Source organism: Mustela putorius, unplaced genomic scaffold, assembly GCF_011764305.1.
Source record: "Mustela putorius furo isolate JIRA1106 unplaced genomic scaffold, ASM1176430v1.1 tig00000594_pilon_pilon_pilon, whole genome shotgun sequence".
NCBI classification, from domain to species: domain Eukaryota; kingdom Metazoa; phylum Chordata; class Mammalia; order Carnivora; family Mustelidae; genus Mustela; species Mustela putorius.
In genome coordinates, this window is record NW_025421427.1 from 462789 (window position 1) to 478754 (window position 15966).

Below are 15966 nucleotides of genomic sequence, written 5' to 3' on the forward strand. Positions count from 1 at the left end.
TACTCAGAAAATAATATTTTAGCCAGGTTATTACAGATCCTTCTGTGATTGTTAAAAAATCTTTGCATTAATATTCTTATAGCATCACTTGTTGTTTTACGTGTGAGATGGAATGGTGTCTAGCAGTGACCGGTGGTGGTAAAGATGTCTAAAACCCATCTGCTCCTCCTGTGAAAAGAGAGAGATTGATCAATTCATTTCTATAATTCATCAGATCCCTGATATTGTACTTGAACTCTGAGAACAACAGCAATAATGAGGATGGTTAATTTCACTGGGAGCTTGTTCTGCTCCCGGCGGTGTTCTAAGCACTTTATAGATACCAACACACTTGATCTTGCGGCAACCTTATGAGATACCTCTGGTCCTTCTCTCTGCTGTGTAGATGAGAAAATGAAGGTTGAGTTTCTCCAGTGACACAGTGAGATGGTGAATCTCTGTAGGAAGTTCACACCCTCTAGCACTGGAGTCTATGTAAACTCTTAAACAAAGGATGAATATGGTCCAGCCAGTGTCCTTTACATTTGAGTTAAGTTTTTTTTTTTTTTAAGATTTTATTTATTTACTTGAGAGACAGAGAGAGAGAGAGAGTGTGTGTGTGCACAGAGCAGGGAGAGAGGGAGAGAGAAGGACAAACAGAGTCCCCATTGGGCAGGAAGCCCCACTCAGGAACTCAAATCCAAGACCCTGGGATCATGACATGAGTTGAAGGCAGACACTTAATCGACTGAGCAATCCAGACGCCCCTGAGCTAAGTCTTGAAGGGCAAGTAGGACGTCAGGTTAGAGCTTTTCACAAAGGAGACGCAGTGACAAAGGTCATGGACACTGTCTAAGGTGAGGTGCTTGGGGTGGGCCACAGCTCGAACTGCCTGTGAGGGGCGAGGAAGTTCCTTATATAACCACAGTTAGAGTTCAAGCCTGTTATTCCCACATGGAACAGCTGAAACTGTGCCCAGAAGCCACCCTTCTCCCAGCTGCTCATCCCTTTGGGCAGCTAACAGATGAGGTCATCCCCCATGAGCTTTTAAATAAGTCAGATGAAACATATCTGATGGAAATGTACACAAATAAAGGCTTAGTCTACTTCTGGGGTGTTCTGAAATGCACTTTTCCTCCTCCTCTTGTCAAGCAAGCAAAGGCAAACCTGATTTTATCCCCTGCAGGTGTCCATATCCCATGCAGGAAAAGGTACAGAGTTTGCTTATTAGGGAATTCTCTTTGGTATGTCTGGACTGAAGTGTTCCTTGGGCAGGGAGATACGGGTTCCTGTGGCAAGTGTTTGCATGCCTGGCTAATCTCAGGACCTATGATTATAACCCATGCTTGAAACAGCTAACACCCCAGTGATCATTTCGCTTCCCAAAGACAAAGATTTGTGCATCCTGCTTTGTTTGTACTTCTAGAAGTGCAATCGCCATCATATTCAGGTAGGTTCAAAGCAGAGCCTGCTGGTTGTGGGGGTGCGGGCTGGAGGAAACAGTCCTCTCCCTTTAGCTGGCGAGGGGCAGTCTCCCCCACAAACAACGACTCAAGATGTGACCCCTGATGTTCACATAGGGAGTTTAGCAGACTTACTGTCGCTTCAGATGTAGTGCTCTTAACAACGACGCATGCCACGGGTTGTCTTAGTCCCCGTGGAAAAGGCCCCCAATTTAAAGCCTATGCTAGAGGAAACCACGGCTCTCCCTTTGGGGGCTCACGCTCACACATGACCTCACAAGCTCACGCTCGAATGAAGACACTGATGAGGGTAGCAGAGAATGAGCAACAGATACTGGGACAGATATTCCGCATTTGCAGAAGCTGTTGGTTTCCCCTCGTTCCTTCATACCAGGCTCATCTTCAAGGGCTTAGGCCCTCTCCACTTTCCGGCTAACACATTATTGTTGGGGAATTCACTGAGTTAATAGAGTACACATTTAGAATGTTCCTGGCACACACTTCCTGCCACCCCAGTGTTAGCAGCTATTGTGATAGTGTTTTAATTCATGAAAATATAAATATTACATTTACTGCCGCCCCTGACCTGCCTTTCACTGCTGTACTAGGTGACTCCCCAGAGTGTTTCTTCCTTTCTTGCATCCTATATAATTATATATGATAACTACCATTTGTGATCTGTCTTCTCCAGCCGAGATGAAAGGTCCAAGATGGCAGTGAGTTGTCCCTTTTCAAGGGGACAGTTGCTGAAGCTGGAGCAACAGAGCCAGGGAATAGTCCTTCCGGGCTGGAGCAGAAAAGGAAGACTTCCCCTTCCTATGCCACCCCAAGACTCTGTCCTCATCCTTTCTGTGCCGGACATTGTCATTGGCTGGTGAAAAGCCACTGTGGGGCTTGAAGGGACAGAAGGGACAGAGGAAGTGGGTCGGGGGTGGAGGAGAGGGCAGGGAAAGGGAAGCGGATCTAGAGGCTCGGGAGAGCTTCCTTGCTCTGCCTCCATCAGCTCCTCTGTCCGCTGGCCGGATGTGGAGGCTCCAGCAGAGTATCTCTAAGACCCGAGAGTCTGCGAGGCACAAGCTGGAAGGAGTCGTCCCTGAAAGACATGGAGCTACGTCCCATCCCCTTGTGGCGGCGCATCATATGACATTTTGTAACAGATTGAGGACCTTCTGTCTTGGCTCACCATTAAGTTTTGGGGATCTGCTCCATAAAAGAGAAAGTATCACAGACCTTGCTTTGACTTGAGACTTGTCTAGTGAAACAGACTCAACACTGCCCTTCACAGTAGCGCCTTGACCCTAGATCCGGTCTCCTAGACAATGATTAGCAACTGTCAGAGCTCCCGCCCCACACGCCAGCTCCGCTCACACTGGGGCCGCCTGCTCAGAATTTCATTCCCGGGCTCATCATCGCGGTCCTTCCTCGTCGTCCTCACCACTTTAACCCTGGTTCTTTTGCTTTGGGCTTTTTTTCCCATGACACTTGCCTTCCCGCAGACCAGATATTTTCATTATTCGTTTTCATTATTCATTATGTTTTCCAGTCTCATCTCCTAGAGTCCTAGTTCCCTGAAGGAAGGGATTGTGACTTTGTTCAATGATATAAGCATGCGTGAACTTGGCACATAGCAGGCATTCAAAACAATTATTGAATGAATTGACTCATTCAATCATTTATGCGTACTGACTATGTGCCAGGCCCAGTCGCAGCCCCTGGGGATCAACCCAGAGCCCAGAGCCTATTGGACATGACAGCTAGGCAAGTAGTAAGAATTAATTGCAAACAGAGCAAGACGTACACTGAACGATTGGGAGGGCTGGTCCGAGGGGAGGCGAGGGGCAGGAGGATGTCTATAGGATGATGAGGAGAAATTTTCAAGGCAGGAAGGAGAGGGAAAGAATCAAAAGATGGAGGTCCAGCATATGCGTGGGGTGGGGAACCAGAAGGCAGGATGTGTGCAAATCTGCTGTGATCCAGATCATAAAAAAACGGGGGGAAAAGGATGTTCCAGACACTGAGTAAGGACAGCACCTGCCAAAGTGTGTTTCATGGATTTGGAGAATCCTGAAGGCAAGATAAGTAGCTCCTTCAACCCCATTCCAGACCAGCCATGACATCCTAGTTCACACGCTAGCAAGACAGAGGTCCCATCACCCCCTCCCCTCATTTCCAGTTGATTAAAATTTCTGATCATTTTAGGACATGAAAAAAACAGTGTGCTATTATAACGATGGGTAGCTGTCATTATACATGTGTCCAAACCCAGAGAATGTACGACACCAAGAGTGAAATGGCAAATGGCAAACTATGGTCTTTGCATGATTGCGATGGGATGGGTCATTGTAGGTTCATCCTTGGGGAAACAGAAGTACCATTCTAGTGAGTGGTGTTGCTAATGTGGGAGGCTCTGCATGTGTGGGGATGATGGTACATGGGAAGTCTTTACCTCCTTCTCAATTTTGTTGTACACCATGTATATTTTAGACTGTAGGGGGAAAAATGCCCAATTCACTCAGGCATATTTATGTCTAGAACTGACTGGGCCAAACTCTGTCTCTGAACTTTAGAGCGGGGCTGGATCCCGTGACTCATGAGATCACAGCCTGAGCCAAAACGAAGCATCCGTTGCTTAACCAACTGAGCCACCCAGGCGCCCCAGTCAGCATTCTTTTTATATCATATCACTTGTGAAATTCCCATGACTTAAGGAAAACTGGTTCTTAACCAAGATCTTCAATCATCAGCTGCTCTAGGGGCTAAGGGTCAAAGGAAGGTTATAAATGAAACTTGGCAAATATCAGCAGACCCTGAGAAGGTACCACGTACATGTCACTCTACAAAGTGCTTTCTATGCATCAAAGATCTCCGATCTTCACCAACATCTAGAAGGTACGTGTTATTACCATCATCCTCAAGACACAAATGAGAACACTGAATCACACAGAGAGGAAATGTGGGTCAAACTTGGAGGTTCCATCTCTAGAGACCACAATTTTTTCCTCAGGGAGTCATCTCACTGGCATGATACTGTTTCTGGGACAAGTATTTTGTATTCGTGGTTTCATTTAATCCTCACCCCATTTTCATGGGTGAGTAATTACGACCACCTTACAGGCTCAGAGTGGTTGGTTTGTTAAACAGTAACTCAAAAACATTTAGCTAATTATTAGCACACTGTTTTCTTATGTACAGGTGTGCCAAGCAATAGGAAAATTTAATCCAACAAAGTTCAAAAAAGGTGATTATCTAACAGAGGGGAGAAAAAGCCCACAGAATAAGAACAAGATGTCATGTTTGTGCATTATTTTTAGTATAGACAATCTGTTCTAATGTAGACTAACAAGCCCTTTAAAGAAAATAATTAGTGATTCTTTAGAAACTCTCCAGTTCCTAAACTCTGGGAGCATGTGACAGGCTGTCTCTGCATAATACATTCTTCCAACCCTCAGTCAGCATGTCCGTCCTATGTTGGCCATATCTTCACCCCTTCCGTCATTGGACTTTCTCAACTCCCCCACATGGGTCAAAAAACTTGTGAGGGCAATCACAAATATAATAAGTCCATATAGTCTCCAGGTACTTATTTGACATGTCTTATGTAGAAGAATAGTTCTCAAAGATCATTTTGATGTATTTTAGTTAAACAAGTATCATTTTTCCTAATTATTGTTTCAATTGTAATTTGAGCCATGGTCAGAAATAAACCATGCAGCAACCCTTCTTGTTTAGGAAATTTTAGTCAAGGTGTAGAGGTCTAGGCTCTGAAGAATTTATTTTATTTCATTTCACTTCATTTTATTTCATTTCACTTCATTTTATTTCATTTCATTTCATTTAATACTGGAGAAGATGAAATCCAAAATCTAATCATTGGAAAGACTGATAATGGAGAAAAAGACAAAACAGCAACACAGAAGGAAAAAGAAGGAATGATATTCTACTCTAGTTCTCATCTTGATCCATAGAACCTTAGGAGAAAGATTCCTACTTCCAGAATTCTGGAGAACTTTCAATGAGTCTCAAGATTGTATTTCCAAAGAGAATGTGTATCCAAGTGGTGAGATTCTAAAAATGTGTTTGCAGTGAGAAGCAAATATCCGTCTGTCCTGGAATGTAAAAGCAATATTTTTAGTTGAAAGGACTGGAAATGGCCTTTCCATCATTGCTACGAAGTTGACTTTTCTTTTCTTTTTTAGACTGCCACATACAGGGCCTCATTTGGATGTGTCTGGAGTCTTGGAAGATTGACTACCCTACGTTCTCCTACAAATGGACCTTGAGAGCTTGTTTGGAGGTTCCAAGAGGGAGCACAACTACTCCTATACCCTTGACCAGAGAATGGTCCTCCTCTATCCACGAATCATTCTCCTTCATGGAGCACACAGCTTCCAGGAGGGATGCACATGGAACAGTGAGGGAGGAAGGGGACACCCGCCAACCAGCCAGATCAGCCAGATTAACCGTGGGGATCAGTGCAAGTGACAGATGTCACAATTCAATCACCCTCACATCCTATAGCTGACACTTCTTGAAGTCTTTAATCATATAATTTACAGAAGTGTGTCTGGTGACATCTTCCCACAAATGTAGCTTCCATTTGTTCAATTATGCTAGTGTGGGGAACAGTTATTGATAATATCTGACAATACCAGAAGGCCCTAAAGCAAAACATGTCAAAAACCAAGTCCCATGGATCTTTTGGTACAATTTCAAATGATGAGAAGTTACGAGAATCTTTAGGTAGGGACACATTATCATGATTATTAGGATAAGGAGTAAAATACAGGCACTGTAAATTTAAGTTATTTTGGGCAAATTTTAGAGTGTCTTGTATTATCCTCTTAACAGGTAGCAGATGATACTGACTGACATGATCTGTCCAATAAGAATACTTTTGTACAGATTTTTGAAAGTATTTTACCTATGATCTCAGTTCTATCATTTACAAGTAGTAAAGGTATTACCAGGTGGGGAAAAAAAAACCCTGTTTTAACAATAGCATGAAATTGATTTGTTCACGTGGTTCTTGAGGTATGGTTTGAGGCCCTGCCTCAGCTTTATAGTTTTGAAATTCACATTAATTACAGATAACACAAGGGTCAATCACTTGTCCAGTCTTTGGGCTAATCAACGTATTTGTAAAATTTGAACTGGTTGGTGTTAATCACTGGAGTTATTTTTATTTACATGATTATAAAGTCTGGAGATGGCTGAGCCACAGAAGCGGTATGAGAGATTTGTGGTAGTCAATTTTTATCGAAGGGCTGGCTATACTTGATTTTATTTTTAGAAATCAGACTAGACAATTGGTATAGTGCTAATGGTGAGGAATCCTTGAAAGGCTCTTTTTTGCATTGCAATTTTGGTATTTTCTTTAGCATTAGGTTTAATTTTAACTACTCAATTTTACTTTGGTTGCTTTTCCTGAGTACTTACCCATCCCCAGCTTCTGCCCCAATATTGACTGAGCCGTCTGCACAAGTTAGAAATCCCGTTTGTTTTCATACAAGTGAAAGCAAATGAACAACCACCAGATATATCTATTTTAAGTAAATATGTCAACTCTTGAGCTGTGAGCGAAGTGCCATTCTCAGATCTGACCTGTAGACTGAGTTATTGGTTATAGAGAATAAAGTGAAAACATAACGGTAAAATCTACTTGGATTATTCTTCAGGGACAATTAATTACCAAATAATATGGCAAGGTTTTAATTAGGGAGGAACGTCAGACAAACTGGCTAAAACAAGCTTAGTGTGAGAAGAGTTGTTAAAAAGTTATGGGATTTAATTTGCAACATGGTGGATGGAACTAGAGGGTTTTATGCTGAGCGAAATAAGTCAATCAGAGAAAGACAATTATCATATGATTTCACATATGTGGAATTTAAGAAACAAAACAGAGGATCAAAGGGGAAGAGAGGAAAAAAATGAAACAAAACGAAACCAGAGAGGGAGATAAGCCACAAGAGACTCTTAATTACAGGAAAGAAACTGAGGGTTGCTGGAGGAGAAGGGAGTATGTGGAGTGGGGTGACTGGGTGATGGACATTAGAGAGGGCACGTGATGGGTTGAGTACCGGGTGTTATATAAGACTGATGAATCACTGACCTCTCCCTCTGAAACGAATAATACATTATATGTTAATTAATTGAATTTCATTTTTTTTAAGTTATGGGATTAACTCTTATCAGAAGGAAGTTGGAAAGCTGGATTTAGATTGGAAAATTTAAGAATTACATAAAAAGCAGACTGTACCGTGATTTGACAATCAATATTTGAAAAATATGAAATATACCTGATAAATTTAATCATTCCTCCTTTTCTTAGATTGTGGGAATAAATTGTTGGCTCGCCATGGCTATCAAGGAAGGCTCAGGAATATTTTTTGGTATAAAAGATATCTTAACGGTTTCACTATTTTGTACTTAGACCTGAATCTAGGATATGATAAAAAAATATGTCAGTGGGACGCCTGGGTGGCTCAGTTGGTTGGACAACTACCTTCGGCTCAGGTCATGATCCCGGAGTCCTGGGATCGAGTTCCGCATCGGTCTCCCAGCTCCACGGGGAGTCTGCTTCTCTCTCTGACCTTCTCCTCACTCATGTTCTCTCTCACTGTCTCTCTCTCAAATAAGTAAATAAAATATTTAAAAAAATATGTCAGAGAAAGCTGGTTATTATATTAATATGTAAACATAAATCATAGCTATATAAAAACAAGAAAATGGTTGCAGTCATATTTTAGAGTGAAATGTAAAACATCATAAAGAGATCACAGCAAATTCTTTGAGGTGAGGTCAAGCACTTGTTAGAAATGATTTCAAGGGGCGCCTGGGTGGCTCAGTGGGTTAAAGCCTCTGCCTTCAGCTCAGGTCATGATCCCGGGGTCCTGGGGTACTAGAGTGCTAGGGTCCTGGAATCGAGCCCCGCATCGGGCTTTCTGCTCAGCAGGGAGCCTGATTCCCCCTCTCTCTCTGTCTGCCTCACTGTCTACTTGTGATCTCTTTCTCTGTCAAAAAAATAAATAAAATCTTTAAAAAAAAATGAAGAAGAAGAAATGATTTCAAGCTTGGCAAGGCACAAAAATATATCAAAAGTTCCATGTGAATCCTGAATTTTTCTCTTCCTAAGAGTGTTTTTTGTTTTTTAACCAATCCCAGTAAGCCATTCTGTGCTTATGTTTAGATATACACAAACCAACCTCAGATAAACAAAATGATAAATTCATAGAACGATATATTCAAAGCCTATGACTTTACTTGTGAAGAATATTTAATCAGCATCAAGAAGATAACACATATTAAACTGAATTTACTACATTAACAAACTGTAACAACTTCCTAATAAATGAACAGACTAAACATAGCCACTGTCTTGTATGTATATCTGTGTTTCTCTGAAGTTATAATAATTAACAGGATCAGAACTGTATGTGTTAACAACAGCCCTTAAAAGAAGCAGGCGATTTGTTCCCTCATTGGCCTGAGGAAACTGGGAGCAATACCAGTCTGCCCAGGGCCTCTAGGCCAAGCGCACTCATTACATTTGCTTCCACAGATTTAAAGTGGCAAAACCAAACCTATCTAATTCCGTTCTCCTAAGACATCTACATGTTCTCTAACTTGTCTATCTAGCATCATTCTAAACTGTGTAAAAATATGAGCCTTGCATAGGTCAAATTTTTTTAGGGATGCATATTTTGCACCCTCTGATTTAGAAATTGTCTAGGTATCTGAAGATTGGGCATTAATGTACTCAATTGAATAGTCATGAAAATTCTCAGGTTTATCTATAGATTATGAATTCACCACTTAAGCTGACGCACTGAGTTTTTGTGATTGGATGCAATGTTATAAACATCAGCTGTTTTAAAAATGATACGATCTGGGGCACCTGGGTGGCTCAGTGAGTTAAGCCTCTGCCTACAGCTTAGGTCATGACCTCAGGGTCCTGAGATAGAGCTCCGCATCGGGCTCTCTGCTCAGTGGGGACCCTGCTTCCCCCTCTCTGCTTGCTGCTCTGCTTACTTGTGATCGCTCTCTATTTGAAATAAATTTTAAAAACCTTAAAAAAAAAAAAAAAAAAACCTACATATGGGGCACCTGGGTGGCCCAGTGGGTTAAGCCTCTGCCTTTGGCTCAGGTCACGATCTCAGTGTCCTGGGATCGAGCCCCGCATCGAGCTCTCTGCTAGGCAGGGAGCCTGCTTCCCTCTCTCTTTCTCTGCCTGCCTCTCTGGGTACTTGTCGTCTTTGTCTGTCCAATAAATAAATAAAATCTTAAAAAAACAAAACCCTACATATCATGAACTAAAAAATTTAAGTTGTTCAAAAATAATAGAGATGTTCTCTTTTGTTTCTAAGCCTATAACCTGTTAACTAACGCCACTAATTAAATTCACAGTTAAACTTTCTTGTTTTCTCTGGGTTACAATTTAAAGAGGAAACACATTTAAAACGTCAAGTGAAGTTTTATTTTGATGTGAGGTTCTCTTTCTTTTCTTTTAGTTTTTATTTAAATTCCAGTTAATTAGCATACGTGTTATATTAGTTTCAGGTATGTAATATAGAGACTCAACACTTCCCTATATCACCCAGTGCTCATCACAGCCCATGCCCTCCTTAATCCCCATCACCTATTTAACCCAGTCCCCTGCCCACCTCCCCTCTGGTAACCATCTGTTTGTTCTCTAGAGTTAAGAGGCTTTCCTCTCTGTTTTTCACCTATGATTCTTTGTTTTGTTTCTTAAATTCCACCTATGGGTGAAATCTATGATAACTGTCTTTCCCTGACTGACCTATATCACTTAGCTTGACACTCTCTAGCTCCTAGTTTCTTTTGCTTTAAGTTGTGTTTTTTAGTCTTTATATAAGACATTTAAAATTTAAGTTTGCCTTATAAGTTATTAATTTCCTGATGAGGCAGAGTGGACAACTTGCTCAAAATTGTTTGTATTCATAAAACAAAATATTCTCAATCATTGTGCAAGTCATGACCCCATTGCTGCTCTTTCTGCCCACGGGTCCTGTCCCCGGGTCCTGTCCCCGTGCTTTCATAAAATCCCCTTTTTGCACCAAAGATGTTTTAAGAATTATCTCTTGGCTGTCAGCTTCGAACCATAACATCTTTCCTATAACAAAACCAGGGCCACAGATTTGTTGATCAGTTAAGAGGGAAAAAGAAGAAGAAGAAGAAGGAGGAGGAGGAGGAGGAGGAGGAGGAGGAGGAGGAGGAGGAGGAGGAGGAGGAGGAGGAGGAGAATAATTAAGAAAAAATGTAACTGGGCTCCCAGGTAGCTCAGTTGGTTAAGCGTTTGCCTTCAGCTTGGGTCATAATCCCAGGATCCTGGGATCGAGTTCTACGTGGTGCTTCTTATGCCTCTTGCTCAGCGGGGCGTCTGCTTCTCCCTTTGCCCTCCCTCCTGCTCATGCTCTCTCTTTCATGCTCTCTCTCTCAAATAAATAAATAAAAATCTTTAAAAGGAAAAAAAGAAGAAACAAATGTAATTAAGAACAGAGATCTCTAAGCAAACACCATTGTTGAGAATGTAAGTAAATTCTCTGATATCCTTCTAAGTTTTGTAGGAAATTCTTTTACTTTCCAGTGCCCTAGCTCTTACAACAAACACATTAAGATTTAGTAACTATTTTTTTTTAAAGATTTTATTTATTTATTTGACAGAGAGAGAGATCACAAGTTGGCGGAGAGTCAGGCAGAGAGAGAGAGAGAGAAGCAGGCTCCCGCTGAGCAAAGAGCCCGATGCGGGGCTCGATCCCAGGACACTGAGATCATGACCTGAGCCGAAGGCAGCGGCCCAATTCACTGAGCCACCCAGGCGCCCCAAGATTTAGTAACTATTAATGTCAGTTTTGTAAGAGTACTGGAAGCCTTCTCTTTTTGTCTGACTCAGTAATCTGATTTATAACACCATGTTTCTTCTCTCTTCTTTCTACTCTTAGACAGCCGGAAGGGACAATTCCTTGGAATTATTGGATCATTCACTTTGGAGGCTTCTGCAGAGCAAGGGACAGGCTTCTGCAAGCTGGAAATTTGGTTAACTGGTTTTCTTTCTTGTCATTAGTCTCCTGTAAGGCCTAACCACTCAAAGTCAAAGTTATTACAGTTTGCCCTTTTTTTACTTGTATTATCTTTGAGGCAGGAATTCTGTTTTTGCAGATGCTGACAACTATTTGGATACATAATGTGTAAACAAAAGAAAAGACCACTTTGAAAGGAGGAAAGGGACTCATCTTTAATTTCAGGAATCCACAGCATGCAAACACAAAACACCAAACCCAATGGATCACATTAAAGGACAGAAAGAAAAATACCAACTTCCAGTTTATATGTTCTCAAATGTCAGAGAATATCAGAATCCCCAGACAAACACAAACAACACAGAAAAGATTAACAAGTGCCCTAGAGTTCAGACTGCCTGTCTTCTGCCACCAATAATCACTTCATGATCTGACATAAAACCACTAATGTGTAACCGATCGACACAGTGCACTCAGAATAAGAGCCAAAATAAGAAACAAATTTAGGCAGGAACACATTTCAGCACGCAGTAGCGGAAGGCAGATAAGCATAAAACTCAAACTGCCCAGGGTTGGACTAGAAACTTCTCCAGGTCGCACATTTCTATTGATTCCTTGGCAGGACTTAAGTAAACAATGTCTTGGTAAAACTTTAGAAATAAATTATCAAGTTGTTAATGATTAGCCCGCCCTTCACTTGTATAGAAAGGGGAACAAGCTACAGGATTACTCCATCCAACACAGGCAAATCAGAATTTATGTAAGAGACAAAGGGAAGAAGGAAAACAAAAATAAAAACAAAAACAAACCAAAGACCTTGTAATCACCTGGGTAACAGTGAACCTGCACATTTTGGGGGAAGCCTGTAGTTGGCAGTCTGAATTGGACCATCAGTCCTTGAGCAGATTCACTAGACACATAGAAAAAAAAAATCCAATTTCAGTTGTTGAAGGATTCTGGAAGCCTTAGTTTGGCTGAGGAGCTAGTGTGACTAACATCTGGAACTGTCGTTTTTGCACTTCGACCTTAACTATGTCAAAACGCTTCCAACTTAGGCAACCAGAGCTGTGCTCCAATGCAAGCCTGTCTAAGGCCAGGCAGGCCTTTAATATTCTTCCCAAGTATTAATTAAAACTGCAGGTATAAGATCATGAGGCCCTTATGTTAAGTAACTTGGTAGTCGACATCATGTTTCATCTAAAATTGTACAAGTCTGTGTTCTTTTGTAACAGAATTTATTCCCTGTGTTTTCCCATGTTTTTTAATGGAAAAAGGCAAATTTCACCGCAAAGTACTGAAATGTGTTCCAGAACCTGGAGAAGACAAATGGAGAAGAGTGCTTCTTTCACCTAAAAATCTTTGCCTGGAGCAAAGCTCATGAGTAAAGAGATTAAACTGTAACTTCCTAGGCTGCACTATTTGCTAAAGTTCTCTAATGGGAGATTTTGAGTATGCCAAGTTCAAAACCGTCTTTCCTACCCATTCACCTCCGATCTCCGCCACTAGTACTTACCTACCTTTAGTTCAGCCGCCCTTAGAAACAACCAAGTTATCCAGCAACGTTGAGCAGAGGTCTAATAAAGCCATGGGTCGATCCTGACTGTTTAACATAAGCCACCTTTTAAGACAAGATCTCTGTGCTCAAATGAATTAGACCAATTATGGCAGAATTTAAGAATGGGAGACTCAGAACAGCATGGGTTTTCACGAAGATGGCCCCCGAAAGCCTGGAATAATAAGAATCCTATTAACTTGCGCTTCGTATTGTCTTAACACCCTTAAGAGAGACTAGTAATTCCTTCTCTGGTAAGGATCTTCTAGTTAAGGTAGAATACTTTGTCCCAAGCCCCTCATGCACAATTCTGTGTTGGGATTACAGCTCTCTTAGTGGAAATGTGGGTGGCTCTGAAAAGAGCCTTTGGGGTTGGATGACAGGACGCTTACTTGGCAAGTTTACTTGGAGCTGGTGTACTTGGTGACGGCCTTGGTGCCCTCGGACACGGCGTGCTTGGCCAGCTCCCCGGGCAGCAGCAGGCGCACGGCCGTCTGGATCTCCCTGGACGTGATGGTCGAGCGCTTGTTGTAGTGCGCCAGGCGGGACGCCTCGCCCGCGATGCGCTCGAAGATGTCGTTGACGAACGAGTTCATGATGCCCATGGCCTTGGACGAGATGCCGGTGTCGGGGTGCACCTGCTTCAGCACCTTGTACACGTACACCGAGTAGCTCTCCTTGCGGCTGCGCTTGCGCTTCTTGCCGTCCTTCTTCTGCGCCTTGGTCACCGCCTTCTTGGAGCCCTTCTTCGGGGCCGGAGCGGACTTGGCTGGCTCAGGCATTTTGAAACCTCAGAAGGACCGAAATGAAGTGAAAGTAGGAAGCGAATCTGTGCTACTTATAGGGCTTTTATGCTAATGAGGGATGCAGACAGAGTCTTAGTTCATTGGAAGACAAGCAGCGAGGCTGTCATCCATGGGCAGAACTATGCAAATGAGGTATGGAAATAAAGCTTTTCTATTGGCTACTTGACGGAGTCTTGTTACCATCCAATCAGACAACCGGACTTACTCCCCAGGAAATGCCTATAAAAGCAGCGGTGTTCCTACTTCCATCACTGCTAAGTCAGCCTTGGCTAGCGATTTGTTTTCTTATTTTTGCTTTTCTTTTCTGTGCCTGCAATGTCTGGACGTGGCAAGCAAGGAGGCAAAGCTCGGGCCAAGGCTAAGTCCCGCTCCTCTCGCGCTGGCCTGCAGTTTCCAGTCGGCCGCGTGCACCGCCTGCTCCGCAAGGGCAACTACGCCGAGCGCGTCGGGGCCGGCGCGCCCGTGTACCTGGCGGCCGTGCTCGAGTACCTGACGGCCGAGATCCTGGAGCTGGCGGGCAACGCGGCGCGCGACAACAAGAAGACGCGCATCATCCCGCGCCACCTGCAGCTGGCCATCCGCAACGACGAGGAGCTCAACAAGCTGCTGGGCCGCGTCACCATCGCGCAGGGCGGCGTGCTGCCCAACATCCAGGCCGTGCTGCTGCCCAAGAAGACCGAGAGCCACCACAAGGCCAAGGGCAAGTGAACTGACAAGCGTCTTAGTTTCCGGAAGCGTTTTCAAACCCAAAGGCTCTTTTCAGAGCCCCCACCAGTTCAAAAAAAGAGCTAACACTACTTTAGAGTAAGGGGGAAATAGGCAAAGGTAAGTCAACTTTTTCTGAAAAGATATCGAGGCTTCAAGATCTCGGAGACTTGCTTAGGGTGTAAGTGTCAATCATTAATGGGAAACTGCAAACTGATAAGGATCTAACCATTGCATATGTCTAATGACTCTCCTAAGCCATGCATACCCGGCAGGTCGAGTAAGGCCCAACTTAAAACAACTTAATTGTAGAAATCTGCCGGTATTTGAATTTTGTCTTGCGGACTCAACTCGGATGTTACCGAAGGCAAACTTAACTGAGTAACACGGGAACCTCCCTGGCCAAACCATCTTAGATGCTTCGTCTTAAGCGGCAAGCAACCGGTCTAGACTAATCCCGTAAAGGAGTTAGGCTCTTTTCCCTTGGTTTTCAAAGTATCACCTGAAACTTAAGCATGAAAAGGGGCCTCTGGAAAATGGATTTCCCTGCGGTGATATAAGGGGTTGACTGAATTCAAATTCGAATTACAGCTTTTTCCCGTTTACAAATTAGTTGTATTTGGGGCTACTTTCTAATTTTGTCATCCGTAAATTGGAGGTAGATTGATGGTGTTACCCTTAGGTTTTTGTGCCAATTAAACCACTTAAAAGCCCTTAACCTAGATTACTGCTTGACATTCAACGAGCTGGAATTACAAGAGGCTCAAATGCCTAGATTCCTAAGGCAACCAAAACCAAACAAAACAAAAAACTATGGGGGCGCCTGGGTGGCTCAGTGGGTTGAGCCGCTGCCTTTGGCTCAGGTCATGATCTCAGGGTCCTGGGATTGAGTCTGGCATTGGGCTCTGTGCTCAGCAGGGAGCCTGCTTCCTCCTCTCTCTCTCTCTCTCTGCCTGCCTCTCTGCCTACTTGTGATCTCTCTCTGTCAAATAAAGAAAGAAAGAAAAATAAAATCTTAAAAAAAAAAAAAATAACTATGGCCACAGGCCTCCCCAAAGCTGTTGCTACTAAAGGTCTGGCAACTTAGCTGCTCCAGCCCCAGAAGTGGCAATCTGGGACCATGGAAAAATTCCTAAGATCTTATTTTCTAGGGTCGAGTCTCACCCAAGTGTTTCTTCAGGATGACTCGGTTTACGCTTTGGAGAATGAGTGGGCCATGGTTTGCCCACGCCTCTGCGCGCTGGTACTCGGGCGACCCAAGTAAGAACCACCTCTTTCCCCAAAAGGCCCTTGAGCTCCCACTGAAGCATTTTCCGGGATCGTTCGCTTGGAGCATTCAAAGAGGACGTGTGCGCTGGAGAGGTCATTTAAACTGAAGTCTGTTCCCGCGGACGCGCCTCCCACTTCCCTAATGTTGAAGCTCG

General features: G+C 43.1%; 2 protein-coding genes across 2 annotated transcripts; one reads left to right on the plus strand and one right to left on the minus strand.

Annotated features, from left to right (window-relative positions):
* On the minus strand, positions 1–13851 carry LOC123392655 (histone H2B type 1-C/E/F/G/I). The gene is made up of 2 exons (XM_045082279.1): positions 13424–13851; positions 1–168 (listed from the first exon to the last, which is right to left on the minus strand). Exon 1 carries the CDS (start codon positions 13811–13813, stop codon positions 13433–13435), a length of 381 nt encoding a protein of 126 aa, XP_044938214.1. The 5' UTR covers positions 13814–13851; the 3' UTR covers positions 1–168; positions 13424–13432.
* A 221-nt stretch (positions 13852–14072) lies between these two features.
* On the plus strand, positions 14073–14608 carry LOC123392650 (histone H2A type 1-C). The gene has a single exon (XM_045082267.1). It carries the CDS (start codon positions 14153–14155, stop codon positions 14543–14545), a length of 393 nt encoding a protein of 130 aa, XP_044938202.1. The 5' UTR covers positions 14073–14152; the 3' UTR covers positions 14546–14608.
* The last annotated feature ends 1358 nt before the right edge of the window (positions 14609–15966 follow it).